Below are 21,850 nucleotides of genomic sequence, written 5' to 3'. Positions count from 1 at the left end.
TAGATGCAGGACATTGAGTAATTGTCTGAAAGCAAAGGGTTGTGAGATAATTTTTTTCTGGGATTCTCCCAAGAGTAGGAAATTATATAGAAATTATGAGCAGAGTGAGAGACGTCAACCATTGGCTGGAGGAATGGTGTAGGAAGGAAGGTTTTACATTTAAGAAGCAGTGGGTGTCATTTTGAGGACAAAGGGAGTGTTTCCAGAATGTTGGCCGTATATTAAATAGAAAGGGATTGCAAGGTTTGCAGTGGGAATTGAGGAAGGAATTCAGGCTTTTTGTCGGTCAGCCGAGGGTGGGGAAGCTATTACGGAAGCAACTGATGATGCATTGTGATGAGTAAAGCCAGGTAAGAAAATTGAATTTCAGGAAGGGAAAAGTTAAACATATTCTATACCAATGCCAGAAGCTTAAATAATAAGATGGAAGAGCTTGAAGCCAAAGTAGATAGCGAGGAGTATGATACAGTTGCAGTGAGTGAGACATGGTTTAAGGAGGAAAGTCACTGAGGACAGGGTTGGAAGGCTACAAGGTGTATTGATGTGATCGGAAGGAGAAATAGGAGGAGGAGTAGCAATCTGAGTTAAGGACAGCATTGTATCAAGAGAAACGACTGATATTAAGGAGGGAATTTATGTGGAGGATTCTGTATGGGTGGTGATCAGAGATTGTAAAATCAGTAAGATACTTGTTGGATGCTTTTGCAGGGCTATTGGTGTGAAGAGATAGGAGGAAGGAGGATACATGAAGAATTTAAAAGGTCACGTGATAAGGCAAGAGTCTTGATTATGGGGGATTTTACTTCCCAGGGATAGATTGGGTCCAGGAACAGGGAAAGGGCAAAGCAGTTGAGGATTTCCTAGATTTAGTCCAGGATTGCTTTTTCATCCAGTTTGTACATAAGCCCACTTTGGCAGCATTAGGGGAACGGAAGGGAAGGCAATGCGTGGGAAGGGGTACCGGATGCAGCGTTGGGAAAATCCAGATTCAAAAGTGAAGCCATCATCAGTGCTCTAGTATCGCTGACCGACTTGCAAGACTTGTGTCTGTGGTTTCCACCCTGAGCGGTCTTCAACCTTGAGTCTGTAGGTATTATGACCTTGGTGGTTGAAATGGTGGACTTGAGCCTTGCCCTGCTGGGCAGTTGTACTGTAGTACTTCTGATGGAGAGACCTATTCTGATAATTAGGGTACCCAGTCAAATGGACTGGGTAACCTATTGTTTTTCTTCTGTTTATTTATTATTTCTTATTTATTCTTTTTCCGCCGGCAATTTGCGGGTTCTTTCGCTTTAAAAATCATTTGCTCAGGAACGGTAAGTCCGATCGAAACGAAATTTTCACCATAGAATGTATCTTTTTTGAGAGCAAACTTAAGTGATAATTGTGATGTCATAGGTCACGTGGTACTGGCGCCATCTTGAAAAAAAACCGATAAACTTTGGACCTCTGTATCTCTAAAACCGTACAATGGAAAATTTTTTCACTGCATACATTTTAATGAACTCCCCATCGGGAACATGGGTGATTTTTCCTGACGTCATCAGTGAAGCGGTATCCCGGTGAAAATTCGTCAAGTAGAACACTGCATAGGAAAAATCTGAAATTTATTGAGCCTCATCGACACAACAATTCACTGAAGGAAAAAATATTGTTACAAGCCGGGGGTCGCCCGCCAACCGACTGCTCTGAATGGAGCCACAAGTCGAGTCGGCCCGACCGATCGCCCGGAATATAGATCGCCGCCCGGATAACTCCGAGCGACGGGTCCTTGTACAAGAACCGAAATACACCAATCGGCAGATCAAGTGGGGTAGGGTCGATTGCCAATCTTCAATGTAACTAAATACCCACGTGATCCAACTAACGGGGTATTCCACCGTCGACGGATCTCGTACGGAACAAACCGCCGAGGCGAGCTTGTCCGTGCGCGATTCCGAGCGGCGTAATCGCCGAGAACCGTCGGTCCAAATGTCCCCCTATTACGGCAAACCAACGGCTAACTCCCAACACACGAAATGTTCAGTCAATGAGGGACTGGACGAAACGAGCAGGTTTACATTTACACAAGGACATTTATTATAATGAAACACGAATGCAATTATACAAGCAACAAAAGCACGACAAAAGAACTACAACCATCTATAAGCAATTATTAATGTACAGTCACTTACACAGTTTTACTTACGGGACTCGGCGCCACAAACATTCATTCGAAAGAAAAGCAGGAAAAAGACCCCATCAAAGGCAATGGGGTCAGACTGGACCTTTTGGGTCTTTATGGCGTTGGACTTGGCAGACCGAACGAGTCCCACAAGACCGTTGCAGGTTACCTGCACCCTGGTGGTGTCTGGCTTGGGCGACCCGCGACGTCCCGTCCCCACAGCAGCTAGCATAGCCGCGGTCGAGCTCGGGCCTTCCGTGTGGCAGGCGAGCTCTCTCCGGCTCTCTCCACACGAACGCGCTTCGGCGACCCGCGATGCTCCTTCCCCACGGCAGCTAGCGTAGCCGTGGTCGAGTTCGGGCCTTCCGTGTGGCAGGCGAGCTCTCTCCGGCTCTCTCCACACGAACGCGCGGTTTGCACGACACAGCAGGCAAGGCTGCTCCTCCAGCTCGCGTCTTCTTCGCGACGCCCGGACTTCCGCGCAGCTCCTTGGCTTCTGGCTTCCTCCTGACTCCCCCAACTGCCGAAGCAAAAAGCTTACTCCTCCCACGGGACTCAGCACACGAACTCTGCCACGGGACTCTCACGAACTCCTTTTGGGACTCTTTACGAAATTTTTTTGGATTCTTCATGAGCTCTTTTCACGGGACTTTTTTTGAACAAAGAAAAGATGTCCTCTTTATCCTTTTCACCCCCTCCCCCGCACCCGGCATGACTCATGCCCTCGTGATCCACCCCCCGCTCAACCACGGGTGGTAGGGAGTTGTTGACGTCACGGGATGGCAGGGTTCTTCTTCCTCTTTGCAGAAGAGGGGGAGGGACGTCTCCATTGTTTCGTTCCCTAACTATTAAATCGATCCGCAGCGCATCTAATCGATCTCTGAACATTTAAACAATGGAAGGTGAGCTATTTAAACAATGGAAGGTGAGCTATCTATGGAACATGCACTTATCGACATAGCTGACTCAGGGAACCTGTATGTTGTGTGCAATTGAATTCCAAATTCGTAACGATATATTATGACGTCATCGGTGAGTTGGTTCGGCAGCGATCTTGTTTTGAAATTTTTCTTTTTAAAATCTTCTTCTCCAGAACGGCTGAGCATATTGAGGCGAAACTTTACACACACATTCCCCTTGACGTCCTTTTTTCAAGTTTGTTAATTTATTATTGATAGGTCACATGGTTTGGTGGCCATCTTGAATTTATCATAAAACCTTCAAACATCTTCTCCAGAACGGCTCGTCAGATCAAGGGGAAACTTCACACACCTATTGCTCACGAGTGGTCAATATAAGTTTGTTAATTTCTAATTGATAGGTCACATGATTTGGTAGCCATGCTGGATTCAAGAAAAATATTAAATAATGTTTTCTCTGGAATCACATAACTATTCGAGCGAAAATTTGCAACTATCATCTTCCATCATGTCTGGACACATAGTAAAAATTATGACCTCAAAAATCACATGGTTTGGTGGCCATCTTGGATATAAAAATGCACCTCATCCGATGAACACAAAACTTCACACATGTATTCCACTACAGGATTGGAGGCAGAATCTAAATTTATGATGTGATAGGTCACATGGTTCATCAGCCATGTTGGATTGAAAATTAGTAAATTTTAAAAATCTTCTTCTCCAGAACGGCTGGACAGATTGAGGAAAAAAATTCACACACACTTTCCCCAAGACATCGTTTCACAAGTTTGTTAATTTCTAATTGATAGGTCACATGGTTTGGTGGCCATATTGAATTTACCCTAAAACCTTCACACATCTTCTCCAGAATGGCTGGTCAGATCAAGTGGAAACTTAACATACGTATTGCACACGAATTGGGAATATAATTTTGTTTATTTCTAATTGATAGGTCACATGGTTTGGCAACCATGTTGGATTCAACAATTATATTAAATGTTTTCTCTGGAACCACATAACCTCTCAAGGCGAAACTTGGCTACTATAATCTACACCCATGCCTGCATATACGTTAAAAATTACGACATCACATGTCGCATGGTTTGGCGGCCGTCTTGTATAGAAAACGCACCTTGTCCGATAAACACGAAACCTGAAGAATTTGTTCCACTACATGATTGGAAGCAGAATGTAAATTTATGATGTCATAGATCACGTGGTTCGTCAGCCATCTTGGATTGAAAATTAATAAATTTAAAAAATCTTCTCCAGAACGGCTAGACAGATTGAGGCAAAAACTCACACACACTTTCCCCAAGGCATCCTTTCACAAGTTTGTTAATTTCTAATTGATAGGTCACATGGTTTGGTGGCCATATTGAATTTCCCCCTAAAACCTTCAAACATCATCTTCTGCAGAACGGCTGGTCAGATCAAGGGGAAACTTCACAAACATATTTTTACACGAGCAGTGAATATAAGTTTGTTAATGAATAATTGATTGGTCACAGGGTTTGGCAGTCATGTTGGATTAAAGAAAAATATTAAATAATGTTTTCTCTGGAACCACATAACCTATCAAAGTGAAACTTGTCAACTGTAATCTAACCCCATGCCTGCATATCGGGTGAAAATTATGATGTCACAAGTCACATGGTTTGGTGGCCATCTTAGGTAGAAAAATGCACTTTATCCGATTAACACAAAGCTTCACCGACGTATTCCACGATACGATTGGAAGCAGAATTTAAATTTATGATGTCATTGGTCACATGGTTTGTCAGCCATCTTGGATGGAAAATTAATAAATTTTAAAAATATTCTTCTCCAGAACGGCTGGACAGATTGAGGAAAAATTCACACACACTTTTCCCAAGACATCGTTTCACAAGTTTGTTAATTTCTAATTGATAGGTCACATGGTTTGGCAGCCATATTGAATTTACCCAAAAACCTTCAGACATCTTCTCCAGAACGGCTGGTCAGATCAAGGGGAAACTTCACAAATGTATTGCACACGAGCAATGAATATAAGTTTGTTAATTTCTAATTGATAGGTCACATGGTTTGGCAACCATGTTGGATTCAATAATTATATTAAATAATGTTTTCTCTGGAACCACACATCCTATCGTAGTGAAACTTGGCAACTATCATAAACAACAATGTCTGCATATATGGTAAAATTATGATTTCACAAGTCACATGCTATGGCCTCCATCTTGGATAGAAAAACGCACCTTGTCCGATCAACACGAAACTTAACAAGCATGATCCACTACCCCATTAGAGGGAGAATTTAAATTTATGTTGAAATAGGTCACATGGTAAGGCAGCCATATTGGATTTAAAATTAATCACTTTAAAAATCTTCTTCTCTGAAACGGCTGAACAGATTGAGGTGAAACTAACTCCACATGTATGACTGCCTCTCCATGACGAACAAAAAGTTCTTCTCCCCTTTTGATGTACAACACATCCTTTGGCAGCCATATTGGAATGAAGGAAAAATATTAATTAATGTTTATTCTGGAACTGCTAATTCAATAAATGTGAAACTTCACAGTAATGATGGGGCACTCATGTGGAATGAATAGTTTAAATTTCAACTCGATTGGCCTCATGGTTTGGCAGCCATGTTGGATTAAAGGGGAAATATTAAGTAATATTTACTTTGGAACCGCTACGTCAATATATGTGAAACATCAAAATTATAATGAAGCCGCAATGTGGAATGAAAGTTTTAAATTTCAACCCGATCGGCCACATCGTTTGGCAGCCGGAATTATTTAATTCTTTGAATCTGAGAACTTTTAGATTTCTTTTATTTCCAGAAGGCTCATTTGGCTGCACCTTAATGCGTTTGAGGGTACAGGAATATAAATTCAATTGATACCGACAATGTCCCAAGGAAAAAGGGAGAACTGCACACGTAAGAACTAGATTGAACACTTTGTGCTAGCCGTTTCCGTGCTGTCCAGAAGCAAGGCTGTATTTGCCTCACTATTAAAGAATGTTTTCTATGGAACCAATTATCCTATCGAAGCGAAACTTTGTGACTGTCATCTCCAGAAAGTCTCACGTTGTATCAAAGGCGGACGTCTGCGTACCCAGTCATCACTGTCAGCAGTTATAAAGTGGCAGTTCTCGCTCTCATTTTATTACCTTCGCATTCTGCGAAAGGTTATGTTTTGGTCGGCGTGTATTTATTTATTTATTTATTTATTTATTTATTTATTTGTAATCTTGTGATTCGTATAACTCAAAAAGAATTAAACCGAATTGCATGAAATTTGGTGGGATGATTGGTTATTACCCAGGAAGCATTCGATTAGATTTTGAGATCGTTCGGGTCAAAGGTCAAGGTCAAGGTCACGAAAAGGTCAAAATCGTCTTTTTACGATAACACGGTCAATTTTTATTCAATTTGCATGCAACTAACGCCAAAATGTTCAGAATTCAACGCCTCATCTTGTGATGTGCAATATGACACAATGACGCCCATACTCTTGTTACCGGTTAGGGGTGAAAGGTCAGGGGGTTCACGACCTTGAAAAATATGCGGTTTTTGTCATAACGTGATCAATTCTTGTCCGCTTTACATGAACCCAGCACCAAAATGTTCAGAATTTAATGCCCAATCTTGTGACACAATGACGTCATAACACATGTCACCGGTTGGGGTAAAATGTCGGGGGGGGGGGTCACGCCCTTGAAAAATATGCGGTTTTCGGCATAACTCAGTCAATTCTTATTCGATTTGCATGAAACCAGCATCAAACGAGATTACCTTCTCTTGTTGAAACGTTGTATTCACCGAGCTTGCAATAGAGTGAAGACTCGCCAAAACGACGTGAGTTGATTGTTATTTAGTCCGTAGCCCCCGAAAGTCGGGGGGGGGTCATGACATTATAGATATGTGGTTTGTGTCATAAGACCATTCATATGAAACCAGTTCCCCACACTCGTACCAAGAACAAAAAAAGTAGTGGCGGCGAAGGTATGCGCTCTATGAGTGCCCGTTCTAGTTCTGTTGTACAATACTCTGTTGCAGAGCATTGGTGCAACTGAAGCAGTTTATTGGCAAGGATTATACTGGGTGGTTTTCCATTGCCTTCCCAGCAGTAGTCATGACAGAAATTTGTAATTTGTTCATGATGCCAGTGATGGCTCACCGACTCTTCATGAAGAACACCATGCACCATCCAGCAACGAATGCTGGCAGATGTGACGCCCAGTTTGACGTCCATCCAAAGGATGCCACACACATTGACAAATCATCCAGCCTGTGAAACACCAGGATGATAGGTTTTATCTGTGTCAGGATTCGAACCCAAGCTTGACAGCTCAGAAACGAGTGTGCATACCTCCAGGTTATACCGCCAATCCACTGATAATAACAATATTATTGTCGATAAGAATTAGACCTACTCAGAAATGATACTGATTGAGTTATCTTCTTTCTGCCATTTTCCACCACCCTGCTCCTCTCATCCCTTACACATAAAAGCAGACCGTTCTTTGGTGCCCCCCCCACCCCAACACTGTCAATTGACCTCTCCTGCCAATTTCTCTCCCATGCTCCTATTACCTCTCCTGCACCTGATTACCTCTCCCACACCACTATTACCATTCCCGTGCCCCTTATACCTCTCTCACACTCCTTTTACCTCTCCCGCACCACTATTACTATTCCAGTGCCCCTTTTACCGTTCCCGTGCCCCTTATACCTCTCCCACACTCCTTTTACCTCTCCCGCACCACCATTACCATTCCCGTGCCCCCTATTACCCCTCCTGTGCCAGAGCTATTACTGTTTACGTGCCATCTTACCTTGCCAGTGCCCCTATTATCTCTCCTACGTCCCGATATCCCCTCCCACCACTCTGGTGTGCCCACAATAAAAAGTGCGCTGCGCGCTGACAAATGTGCTTCGAGTGAATGAGCAATCGTCGTACATATCAGCAAGCACGGACCACTGTAACCAGACTTGAAAGTGTCTGAAGGGTGAAGTGTAAAGTATAAGGAGTCCTTGACAGGTAGTATGAAGTCGTGTGCCATCTCGAAATCAGAAGGTGGTGAGCATGAGGTAGCTGTGACCCGGTGCAAGAAGCAGCGAGAACGACCAGAGAAACCAGTGGGCTCCGACTCCGACGGCGAGATCGTAGAGGCGTACACAACCATCCTGCGTGTCATGGGTGAAGATCCTTACCGAGAGGGGCTTCGAAGAACCCCAATGCGTGCCACACAGGCCATTCGCTTCTTCTCCAAAGGCTATAGGGAAAACCTCCATGGTGAGCCTGGTCTTTTTTTATTTATTATTCTTTTTTTGTATACCTTGTCGAGGTTCGTATGAGAGCTAACACACAACGCACAGTAAGGGGGGCATGAGACAAGAGGGGAGAGGGAAGGACAAAACAGTGGGGAACAGAGACATGAGGAGATCATGGAAGGGAGAGGGATGGGGCGGGGAACATGGAGAATACAGGATGGACATTACAGGGACTTTCAGGAAGGAAAGCAGGGAATTTGAAGGAGGTGGGTTAGGGGTAGATTAAGGGGGGTAGAAAAGATCGAGGATTTGGATGGGGGATGATGAGAGGTGGTGGTGAACAGCTGTTTTGAAGGCCTGGAGGGAAGAATGGGATTGAAGAGAGTGATGGAGTTTATTCCAAAGGAGGGGAAAAAAGAGGAATGAAAGAGTGAAGGTGAGCAGTCATTTGTGATTTTAGTAGTTTTACCAGGAGGGGGTTGATGGCGGACCTTGAGCGCCCTGTGGAAATATGGGGGGGGTGGGGGGGTGATATCGCAGACAGAGCAGGGAAGGCGAGACTGGAGAGGAGATGGCAGAAGACAGAAAGACCACTGATCTGCCTGCGGTGAGAGAGAGTGAGAGGCCTCAAGACTCAGTCTCATCGCAGGAGATGCCAATGATCCGAAATGCCTTGGATTCCACAGCGCGAAGCTGAAAAAAGGTAAGAGGTAAGATCAGCAGCCCGGAGGGGAGAGCAGTACTCCATCAGGCCGCGGACGAAAGCTTTGTATGTGGTCAGGAGCTCAGGTGGACCGAGGAAGGACTTTGCACGACGGAGGATTCCCAGTCGGCACCTGGCTTTGGAGGCCAGGTTGGAAATGTGGCTTTTCCAGGAAAGATCATGGCAGATCGTGAGACCCAGAAGCTTCAATGAAAGGACTTCTTCCAGAGGATTGTTGAGAAAGTAGATGGGGGGGGGGTTCCAAATGTTCCTTTCGGAGAAATGTCGTGAGAGTGTGAGATTTGTCAGGATTGATAGACATGTTCCACATGCTAGATGAGTTTGTGATTTTGAGGAACTCCTGCCTTGAGGAACTCCAGTCTGGATAGGAAGGGGGGATGAAAGAACTTCATTTAGGGCCACACATTGGCTGCGACAGGAGAGGAACTTTGCAAGTCATGAGTGGAGATGGCCTTGGATACCATAGGAAGAGAGTTTGTTCAGCAAGACAGGCTGCCAGACCATGTCAAAAGCACGTGAGATGTCTTGGGATATGGCTCTGATTTCTTGTCTGGCATTGAGGACCTCCATCTATTGTTATTGGGAGAGCAGAAGTAGTATATCCAGGGTAGAGTGACCTGGTCTGAAACCATATTGATGATCGGAAATGAAGCCATTGGAGAAGAGGATTGATTTCATGTCTGAAGCGATGATGGATTCCAGAACCTTGTTGCTAATTAGGAGAAGGCTGATTGGTCTGTCATTTCAGGGATCTGTTTTTGCACCTTTTTTGTGCAGGGCAGTAATGTTTGCTGATTTCCAAGCAGATAGCAGCTGACATTGAGCAAATGAGAGGGTGACTAGAACAGAGAGACGGTGAGCAAGAGCAGAAGAGCAGGTTTTTAGGACACGTGGGCTGATGCCATCTGGACCGGTTGCAGAATCTGATTTGAGGTTTGACAGCAAGCTCTCCACCTTGTCAGAAGTCCGAACTTGTAAAAGCAATATCTTTTGTTGACTGTACACATCATCCACATATTATTTTATCCTGAAGTGCACAATTTAAGCCATTAAATTGAAAAAGACAAAAAAAAATACATGTTGACTGTTCTACGCGACTTGAACTGCTTCGTTTTTATTAATTAATTACCTCAACAAAGTTATTTTCTTCATCGATTTGTTTTCTTCATTGTCACGTCAATGATATCTGTTCATGTATCGGGAGTTACAAAAGGAAGTCTTAGGATCATTTTTATGCATTTTCCTGCCTGGAGCTGCCCTCTGTGTTTTGTAATCTCTCATTCACTTTTTTAGCAGACCATTCTTCCATCACGTGTCTTGTCTGGGTCTGTCAGGCGTCTGTCCGCATCATCATCTACAGTGTCTGCCAGGGAAATGCGTACAAGCATTGCAGGCGTTGGTCCTTTATTTGTGGTTAGTACTGTTGCTCCAGCGGCTGAACCATGTCGAAGTGCCAATCTGGGTATGAGTATTGCATGGAGAGAAAGGGTTGACGTTGACGAGGGAATTAACGAAGCGGATCCCGTGTGGATAGAGATTAGAGATGTTACCGATAGTGAAGTACCAGGGTGGTTGAGCAGTGATGTAAGGAATGCTACTGCAGGTAACTAACGAGAAGGCATTCATGATGGGCAAAACACCAGGACAAGAGTTGGATGTGAATCGGTCAAGGATTGCACAAGGACAAGTTCAGAAAATAACTTGGCAAGTCAAAAGAGAGGAGTGTGGGCCCCATTGAGGAAGATAGCTCGTGGAGATTGGTTAGTGATGAACTTGAGATAGAAGGCTCATTAAATAATTATTTTTCCTCAACCTTCGCAAAATATAAGCCAGGGGGAAATATAAGGAGCTGATGGAATCTATCTCAGAGGTGAGGAAGGTGTTTTAGTGCAGTTCCAGGTCGGAGTAGAGGAAGTAAAGAAACAGCCGGTAAAGCTAAGAGATGATATAGTCCAGGGCCGAGTACGAGTACAATCATCCAAGAGTATTGAGGGACGTGGTCGAACAGATTTAAGCATGATGGTGACCAATATCTTTTACAGCTCAGGAGAGGTGCCAGAGTTTTGGAGAGTCGCAAATGTAAGACATATTGAAGAAAGGATCCAGAGAGGAATCGGAGATCAATCACTTCCGGTTGTCCGCACGAGGTTGTGTTAGCTCCCACAACAGATCAAGATCAGTGTTTTTTTTTTGTGTGTTCTTTTGCATATTTTATTGTTGAGATTTGTGTCGGGAGTTGTGGGTTTGTTATCTATGAAGGTTGCAGTTGTGTTTGGACCAGTTTAGCGGGTATTTGTGTTAGTTTATTGGAAGAGGCAGGTGAGGCCGAGCGATTAAGTTTGGCATTTGTCATTTGGAACTTTGGGGATATGGTCGGGAAAAGGGTATTATAGAAGAAAGGAAGAGGAGTACATGACATGTGATAGATGTTTAATGTGGGCCTATTAGGGATAGAGGAAGCAGAGGGTACTCACTGTTGTAGGAAATGTGAGGAAATAGCCCACTTGATGATACTTATTACTAGGTTGAAGGAAATGGATCGATAATTTGCAAGTAAGTGGCAGAATGTGAGAAATTTGTGGAGAATAGTCGGTTAAAGTTGTGGAGTGAGGTAACTGAAGAGATTGGCAATGGTGGGGGTTCAGCGAGTGCAGGCAGTGGAGAGGGGACAGCAATAGAGATTGGTAGAAATATGGTATGGGAGACAGTTTTTGTTGGTGATGAGACTTTAATATGTAAATTTTTCATTCTGCAGGAGGGATCGGAGACGTAGAATTCTGTGCAGTTTTGAAGGAGCGGGAGTAAGTGACATTGAAGGAAGGGTAAACAACATCATATCGGGTCACAGGAGGAAGACGTTGGTTGTGATACGCCGAGCAAATGATTTCGGGAAAGTTAACTCAGAGGTTTTGAAAAATAGATACAGGATATTGGGTAAGCGGCTGAAAGCAAAGGGTTGTGAGATCATGTTTTCTTGGGATCCTCCCAATATTAGGAAATGATTTAGAAATTATGAGCAAAGCGATAGACGTCAACCAATGGCTGGAAGAATGGTGGAGGGAGGAAGGTTTTACATTTAGGAAGCAATGGAAATCATTTAGGGGACAAAGGGAGTGTTTCCGGAATGATGTCCGTATGTTAAGTAGAAAGTGGGCAGCAAGGTTTGCAGTGGGAATTGAGGAAGGAATTCAGGCTTTTTTCGGTCAGCGGAGGGTGGGGAAGGTATTAAGGAAGGAACGGATGAAGTGATTGTGATGAGTAAGGCCAGGTAGGAATATAGAATTTCAGGAAGGGAAAAGTTAAACATATTATATACCAATGCCAGAAGTTTAAGTAATAAGATGGAAGAGCCTGAAGCCAACGGAGACAGCGAAGAGTACGATATAGTTCGTCTGTCAATGTATAATTACCTTTCCATCGATTTACTTTGCTGGAAACCCTTAACAGTTTCTGGAGTTAGTGATTATTATGGTGTTAACGGAAAATTATCACAAAAATAAAAAAACGACGAATTATTTCCTTTTCGTCCATTTTAATTCACTGAGAAAACTTCATTATTTTGGAAACGAATGAATTGTCTGACAAATGGAACCTCAGATTCCTTACGAATGCATCCCTGGGAATTTGGAGGTGCCGAAAAACGAGTTGGTAGGAATTGAAAGTGGGTTTATATTTTATTTATTGATTAGATGTGATTGGAAGTGAAGTGTTGCTGCACACGGATTTCTGGAGGGTTGTGACATGGCCTTTGGTGAGGGAAAGGTCTTGACGTCATACAGCCTTTCCCATTGTCATAACACCCCAAATAATTGGGGGTATTAGGAGAACAAATGAACGAAAATGATTAAAAGCTGGAAACCAGATTGATACCTTCCATATTGGTTCGAGGTTGGTGCTGGTCTAATCACTGTGTGTGTAAATCCTTGCAAGGGAGGGGGGAGGGCCGTGGAGTGGGGAGTGGTGGGGGGTTGGGGGGGATGCAGACTTGGGAGGAGGCAGGGGGAGGATGTTGAGCGGGGAAGTGGTGGAGGAAGGATGTGGAATTGAAGTTGGGAGGGGAGGGATGTGGAATTGGAGTTGGGAGGGGGAGGGATGCGGAATTGGAGTTGGGAGGGGCGGAGGGATTCACAATTGGAGTTGGGAGGGGGTGGGATGCACAATTGGAGTTGCAAGGGGGAGGAAAGTGGAATTGGAGTTGGGAGAGAAGGGAGGGATGCGGAATTGGGGTTAGGAGAGAAGCGAGGGATGCGGAATTGGAGTTGGGAGGGCGAGGGATGCAGAATTAGAAATGGGAGGGGGGGATGCGGAATTGTAGTTGGGAAAAAGGGGGGGGGCACACTTGAAGTTGGGAGGAGGAAGGGAAGGATTTTGAGATGGGAGGTGGGAGGGATGCAGGATGGACTTGAGGGAGGGAGGAGAGACATGGACCTGGAGTTGGGAGAGGGGGAAGGAATGTGGATGAGGAGTTGGGAGGGGGAGTGATGCACAAAGGGGTTGATGATTCAATCACATTTTACATTGTGCAGAATTTCCACAGGTCCCTGCCATTATGCTGTCAAAGGATATTCCTGTCAAACTCCTTAAATATTCCACACTCTATTGGAAACAAATTCCTGTATAACAACCTAGTAGAACCAGGCTATCTGCATATATATATATATATATATATATATATATATATATATATATATATATATATATATATATATATATATATATATATATATATATATATATATATATATATATATATATATATGCCTGGTGTTGGTGCAGTGGTTAGGGCAGCGGCTTGGGATCCAAAAGGTCCTGAGTTCAAGCCCCGTTGGGCTACTGAATTAATACACCAGGGGGTTGACTTAGCCTGTCATCCTTCCGAGGTCGGCGAAATGAGTACCAGTGTACTGGGCCGGTGTATACCCCGGTTAAAATAGGTGTACCATATCCCTGTGTCGTAAGAGGCGACCAGGGTTGCGTCAGGAAGGGCATCCGGCGTAAAACATGTGCCAAATCACTATGCGGATCATACGGATGATCCGCTGTGGTGACCCCTAACGGGAGCAGCCGAAAGAAGAAGAAGAAGATATATATATATATATATATATATATATATATATATATATATATATATATATATATATATATATATATATATATATATATATATATGTATTTCGAGTGACGTGCTTTTTTGTTGCACACACTGGAAGTATATAGGCTCAGGGTCGTTGGTTCACACACCTACTGGGATAAATAATAAATATATATATATATATATATATATATATATATATATATATATATATATATATATATATATATATATATATATATATATATATATATATATATATATATATATATATATATATATATATATATATATATATATATATATATATATATACACACACATATACAACCACAAACAACTCAGTCAACTCTGTCAACGTATCATCCCCTCTCCATTGATTTACTTCACCAAGAAACCTTTGCATCTTTTCAGTTCGTGATTACGATACAGTCAACAAACATTCCTAGCAAACTCCCTAAATATTCCACACTCCATTGGGAACGAATTCCCGAACAAGAGCCCGGTTGACATGGATTATCTGCTCGTCTCCATATAAAATGTACTTACTCCTGAACCTGCCACTATAACAACTTGGCCTTCAAACATATGCTTCTGAATAATGGAATTGATACAATTGCCTGATAAACTGCCGCTAACACTACTGCAAGCTTCTCAATGTCGAATAGACCACACCTTACCCAAAATCACGATACCCTTACCAAATGCTTAAAAAAACAACAATAATAACAGCTTATTACCTTGGTCATCGAAGGTGGTGGAGGTTATGTTTTCACCCCTGTTTTTCTGTCTCTTTGTCTGTCTGTGACAAGGACATCTCAAAAGGATATGGACATATTTGGGCGAAACTTGGTGGACAGGTTAGGTTTGTGTCAAGAATAAATTGTTTAAATTTTGTTGAAGATCCGGATTCTGGGACACAAAACGTAAACTCTTCAACCTGGCAGAGTTTTGCACTCGACCGAGTGCCGTTCTCGTTTCAAAATGGTAATATTGTGAGTTTTAATTATTTTTTAATCATCAGCAGTTCCACAGTTAAAATGGGGGGATTGCTTAAAACAAAATAACTCTGACTTCTTGACTTATGCTTCACAATGAATCCCATATTAAATCCCACTGTACGTTTTCTTTTGACATGTGTAAGTTAAATTGAATGCAAATGATCACATGTGCCTAAACTACAAAGAATATTTAACAAAAAAAAAAAATCTAACTCCTCTGAGGTTGACAAAGGAAGGTTGAAAGTGTTACCTTTAAAAATAACGTTTGTGTATCTGATAATGACATTCATCAGGTGCTTCTGATAAAACATGAGTTGATCCATGATGTCTTTTAATTTGGCAGATGTCATCAATGGGGCCATATTTAATGAAGACCATGATGAGATGGTGATCGTTAAAGACATTGACATGTTTTCCATGTGTGAGCATCATTTGGTACCCTTCACTGGTAAGGTAAGGTCGTACTGTAGCTGTTACCCTTCCCTTTTCAGGTATGCCCTTTATGTAAACTATTAAGAGTACCTATATATGCTTTACTTGAAATAATAATGGCTTAAAGGGCATCAGAGTGAAGGATATGGATATTGTAGTTACATCATGGCAATGGACGGATAGGCTCTCAATCTTTAAGGTTCTCAAAATAACGCTCCACGTCCATTTTTGTCATTATTTACAACATTTTCTATTGTACAGCTTCGTCCCTTCCTGGAATCATGAGGCTTTTGTCTTTCAAAACTCCATTGTTCCTTTTCGTCCAGTCATTACTGTTTTTTGATCTCTTCATAACTCAAAGGCCATTTCTCTAGCTGTGCCTTACATTCTTTTGACTTTCAATGAGGGTTTGAACCGTGTGTGTGGGTGTGTGTGTGTTGTGTGTGTGTGTGTGCGCGCGTGCGCGTGCACGCACACGAGGCACCCTGTATGACGCTGTTCGACATGCGTTTGTGACGCAGCCTGGCCGTGCAGCTTTGTGGGACTTGTTGTGTCCTGCCGGGAAAGAAGGCCTGAACTTTGGTGAGCTACCTCTTGCAAAGTTCTGACCGTTGAGGACGAGAGAGACCGAGGTTTGTGGGATCAAAGATCGCCATACTCAAAAGGCCATACTCAAAAACTGTAAAACAAGAAGAACCAAAATGTCCAAAGTCGGGATAAACTACAAGAGCGTTCCATATTCATGGATGATAAAATGCATGCAATTGTAAAAGATCAACCCCCAAATAATCAAAATGATTGCGAAAGCAATGGAACTCTGGAACACCACATTGATATAACAGCACTTGGAAGGAGAGATAGAAATATTAGGAGTGAAGATATGACACGGGATCCTCCAGGGTGACAGCTTTTTGCCCCTCCTGTTTTGCCTGGCCCTGGACCAAATGAGCAACCTTGTTAATGAGCTTGGACACAGATACACCCTAACGCCTAATAGTAGAACTTCCAAAGAGACAGGAAAGATGATGCATCGACTGTAGATAGATGATCTAATACTCTGCACCAAATGACAAAGAAATGGTAAAACAACTGACATTAGTGAAGCGGTACTCTGAAGATATCCAAATGGAATTTGGCCTCGATAAGTGTGCCAAGTTCATATTTGTACAAGGTAAACCAAAATTAATGAACAATATAAAAATCGACCTAAATACAACAATACAGGAACTGGATAACAAAGCATCATAAAGCCTTGGAGTAGAAGAGGTCCACCAAATATGTCATAAACAAACATGCAAAGCAATTGTTAAAGAATACCTTTATAGAGCGAGGCTGATCCTGAAATCGTACCTCTCCCCGAGAACCAAAATTGAAGCCATCAACCAACTCGCAGCACCAGTATTCCAGTACAGCTGCGGAATAATAAACTGGCCAAAAACGGAAGTCAATAAACTCGATATCAAAACAAGGCGACTCCTCACTATCCACAAAATGCTCTTCAAAAATCAATGCATCCCAATAATGTATCTGCCGAGACGATATGCCTAGAATCGACTTATCTATGGTTGAAGACTGAATTGCAGAATGAAAAAAACACCTTGCAAAGTGTGATATTTTCTGAAATAAATTGTATAATTGTTTATTTAAACACACCACAGAAATTTTCATCAAGGTCATAAATGCGTTCCGAGAAAGTGCAAAGTTAAGCAGATGAGATATTCCCATGGACATCATGTTAAAATGGGGGGATGCGTTCCCAGCGCACATTTTCGGTCACCCGAACATAATTTAACCTCATTTAACTACATATTTGAGAGAAATATTAAACAAATCGATAAAGAACACAAATGAGCAATTAAATGAACAGTTACAGGGGTACTCACCAAAATGTAGATCCGAAATTGCTTGTCAGGACGGGGGAGGTGCGGGTGTGCAGTGCACAGTGAGGGAGATCAGGTCTTCGTGTCTCAGACGGACTGCTTGAATAATTTCTGGGCTGGGAAGGCAAATGGGTTTTTCATGAGCCATGCGGTGAATCTGGAATCGAGATATCTGGAGTGGAGAAGTCGTTACTGAGGTGTCGAAGGATTGTGCGATCAGAGCACCAGGGATTAACATGAATAATGCATTTGTATGAAGACGAATCTTGTGTTGAGAAAATCAAGAAGACTAACCGTGGCTGCAAAGATAGGTGCACAAACTTTGAGTGCTCGCATTACAATGTGTCAAGTGTTCATGTATATTTAGGAGAAGTGAACTGCAACAAAATGTTAATGTGGTTTGAGCCAGTGATGATAATGTTTGTCGCTTGTTTTATATACTTTATCTCTATATGAAAACAAAGATGTTGAAATACCTTTGCATTCCTAATTTATCCAAAAGTTCGTCCCACAAAGCAATCCAAATAATATGCATAAAACAGCTTGTTACTTGTCATGACCCTGGAAGAACCATAAGCGGTGATGTGTTGTGAGTGTCAAGGAGGAATCAACACCTTCAATGTTCTGACTGGGAGTTTTGCGAACTCCCGAAGTTGATTTTGCTTTGTCTTGTACTCCATAAAGACTTATCTATGAATGAAGGAAAGGAAAATGTGAAAATTAGCCAATTCGACTTGTACTCCTCATCGACTTCGAGGCCGAAAAATATGGTAGACACCAACAACTGGGAGAACAATAAAGTAGCAGGGATGTACAAAAAAAGAGTTAGACAGACTGGGTATAGACCAAGAATGCTCATTGGAATGGCTCAGGAGAGGTTAGCACAACAAATCGTATTAAATGCCAAAGATCAACAGCTTGAAAAAAATGGTTGGACTCAGTCAATCAGACAAGTGTAGATTTTGTATGGTTGAAACAGAAAGCATGAGGCTCCTCCTCTCTCGATGTAGAAAACTCATGTCAAAACAGCTGTACACACAAAGGCCCAACAAAGTATGTCGAGTAATCTACTGGCAAATGTGCAAAAATTTCACTATCCCAGTTCCAGAAAACTCATGGAAACATGAACCCAAAGCAATAATTGAAAACAAGGAAGTAACGCTCATGTTTGACTAGATGATCCTATGGAGCGTGAACATATAAAACAAAGCAAAGATACAGAACTTCGGTACAAAAAAGAAAAAAACGGTATTGCTAACTTTGGTTTCAGTACCCAGCGATTTTGGCCAAAACAACGCAGAATTGATTCCATTTTGGTGAAGATCCAAATCTGGATCTGGATACGAGAATTATTTAATATTTTAAGTGATTCTTCATCATTGAGAGATCGGGACAAAAACGATATAGTACTGTATAGCATGATATTTCAACAATGCATTGGGCCCGATATGGTCTCTTTGATCAGGCATTACGTGGTGGAGGTATGTGCTCTACCAAGTGCCCTTCTAGTTACAGTCTGTTGTTGACTGAAGGGAAAACCAAACAGCACAACCCTGAATTATCAATGAAATTGTTTATAATTGATGGATTGGCATGCTTGATGTTTCTTTTTTGAGTTATTGCTTCATAAATATGTGACCTCAGGTTAATGTTCTGAGCATGATGTCTGTTTGCTAGTAATGTCTCTTTTATTCCTCTGAAGGGAAAAAATATTGATTTGATTCTTTTGAAAATATTAATTAGTGTGCAGCAACTGGTTGCTGGTTTCATAATTCCTGGATGATGCAACAATGCTGCTTACAGTGCCCCATGGAGATTAGGGCAAACATTAGAAATTTGTCTTTGTCAAAGCTTCTATTGCTATGAAATAGTGAGGCATCACTATGTTTGGTTTATGGTTGTGCTGGTGAATGGTTGTCCTTGCCATCCAATTGCTCTGAGTCGGGTTCATATTTACCCCGCACATGCAAAGGGAAAAGCAGGGTTTAACAATTGGTTCACTCTGTCTGTCTACAGATGTCTTTCTGTGATTGAGGAACTACTTTTTACTTGACGAAATCTATGATTTTGTCAAGTATGTTGGTCGGTTCAGTTTGTGAGTTTGTTTGTTTGTGTGTACGTCTCACTCTACAGGTCACATTTTGAGTCAGAATGTCATGGAATTTCACCAATGGACTTATTGGCCACCAGAATAGAACCCTATAACTTTTGGCATGTCAAGGTCAAAGGTCAAAGGTCAAGGTCAGGAAAAATTCCTGAAAATCGCGAAAATCCGTATCTTTTAGCATGGGCCGATTTTCAAAAATTCATGTCTCCGCTAAATCTTAACGGATTCCTTTCAAATTTGAAACACGGACATATGAGGGGAGTATCTTTGACTGGATTAAAAATTGGTCACATCCGTTACGGATTATGGAGGTGACAGGTGTTTTAATTTAATTTTTATCTTGCCAAAACGAAGTTTTGCAAGATATATTAGTCAGCTTGTATGTTTTTTTTTTTTGTTTGTTTGTTTGTCTGTAATCACATATAAAAAATTCTGCAGAGCACAGTTATCATTGGAAATTTTTGTAACTTCGCATATCAGAGGCCTATAGAGGTCCCTTTCAGCGCACAAAATTTTGAAGGTCAAGGTCAAAGGTCAAGGTCACTTTGTCACAAATCAGGGGAGTCGACAAAATCCTTATTTTTTGAGTAATTTTGATCGGATCATCTTCAAACTTCATGCAAATATAGTTCATGGTCTGGCGCTCAGCTGATTAATTTTTGGTGGCGATTGGCCTTGACCTTCATGGTTAGCGCCTCAGGTCAAACATATTTGACCCCAAGGTCAAATTTTCAAGTTTTAGGAACCATATCGTGTAGTACCTCAAATTGAACACCTCGATGAGTGCTTTCTGGATATGTCAAGCTTGAGACATTATGACGTCATTTGGTGACATTATGAGGCAAACACATATTTTTAATGGTTACTCTGTAGAACGATTCTCATTGGACTCTCTCGTAGGCAGATATTCCTCAAGGAGTCGCTCCTGGTGGATAACAGCTCTGTTCACCTCAGTGTGACCTAAAAGAAGTCACACGTGGTCATCTTTTGGCAAGATACGGGTCACCCTGCGGGTGACATTGGTTTATTTTGTTTTTTTGTTTGTTTACCCTAAAAACTATGTTTAACTCCAAAAATACCTATTATCGCTCAATATTCTCGATGGTACGCGATCTTGTTGAATTTCGTCAAGTCCTGGCCCTATGGGCCATTTTTATTTGTTTATTCATCTGTAGACTGCAGCTGCTTGGCTGCAATCATTATCTGGGGGAACAGCTGTGTTGCTGATGCAATGCTCCTGTTACCAGCATGCTGGTACTCCTTTTGCTGACCTCAGAAGGATGACATGCTGAGTCAACCCCATCTGGTGTTAATTCAACGAATCCAACAGGGAAATGAACTCAAGACCCAAGGATCTTAAGCCATGCACTTTAACCGTTAAGCCAACATCAGGCCTGAGAAACTACTTAATTTCAACTTCATTTTAAATTTTTGAACATGAATCGGAACACGAACCTGCAGGTTCACAGTACTTTGGATCTGAATTTGGTAAATTGCACGGAATGTCATCCCGAGCGTACACGCACACAGAAGGGGGATATATTGTTTTAGTTGCCGAGTTCGGGGGCGAGGAACGACTGCTAGATGGAGCAGTTGAGCCATCTCCCCCCCCCAAACACCCGGAATTGAAGGTCATCACTCCGGATAACTCCAAAGTCGATGGGTCACTTAATGGAGTGTCGATGCCAATATTTCGACCGCGCATTTCGGGTCTTTTTGTCTGATTCCAATTTATCTAATTAGCCACACGGTCTAGCTACCGGGGAAGCCACAGCCTCGGCTGGCTTTGTCCGAACCGAGTCGCAGTTACCAACTTGGATCCGGCGTAACCGAGTGGGAATTATTAAAACCGCGCCGACCCAAATAACAATTTACGGCACAATCGGCCTCACTATAACTCAAACCCGAACCATGCTGGGCCAATGAGAGAGAGAGCACAGAAAACGAGCTGGTACATTTAACAAGAGGGTTTATTTTACAAACAATAATCAGGGAGGGAGACACAGAGCAGGGTTAAACCGACTAAAATGCAATGTACAGTAAGGAAGGCACTTATGCAGTTCTACTTACAGACTGGCGCCACACACAGACACACACACCCAAAAATAAATGGCGCCAACAGGCCTTTATTCGGCCCCTCCAGCCGTGGAGGATAGGCAAGCTGGGGGTTAGAGTTTGGTCAGGTACCTGGCCGCCTCGTGCGGTTTTACCGACCCGCAATTGTGGAGCTCAGAGTCCGTGGAAGGGAATGGGGA

The 21,850-nt window shown here is 42.4% G+C and overlaps 1 protein-coding gene across 1 annotated transcript in view; it reads left to right on the top strand.

Moving 5' to 3' along the window:
* The first annotated feature begins 7,993 nt into the window (after nt 1-7,993).
* GCH1 (GTP cyclohydrolase 1) overlaps nt 7,994-21,850 on the top strand; it is a 33,132-nt gene continuing 19,275 nt past the window's right edge. The window contains exons 1-2 of the mRNA XM_085887510.1: nt 7,994-8,381; nt 15,520-15,629. Coding sequence (XP_085743636.1) covers nt 8,132-8,381; nt 15,520-15,629 — 360 coding nt within the window. The 5' untranslated portion in view covers nt 7,994-8,131. The remainder of the gene's footprint in view (nt 8,382-15,519; nt 15,630-21,850) is intronic.

This window comes from Eptatretus burgeri, chromosome 7 (genome assembly GCF_056783735.1).
Source record: "Eptatretus burgeri isolate ZD-2024b chromosome 7, Ebu_testis_v1, whole genome shotgun sequence".
In the NCBI taxonomy this organism is placed as follows: Eukaryota; Metazoa; Chordata; class Myxini; order Myxiniformes; family Myxinidae; genus Eptatretus; species Eptatretus burgeri.
This window is presented reverse-complemented; position numbering and strand designations above follow the sequence as displayed.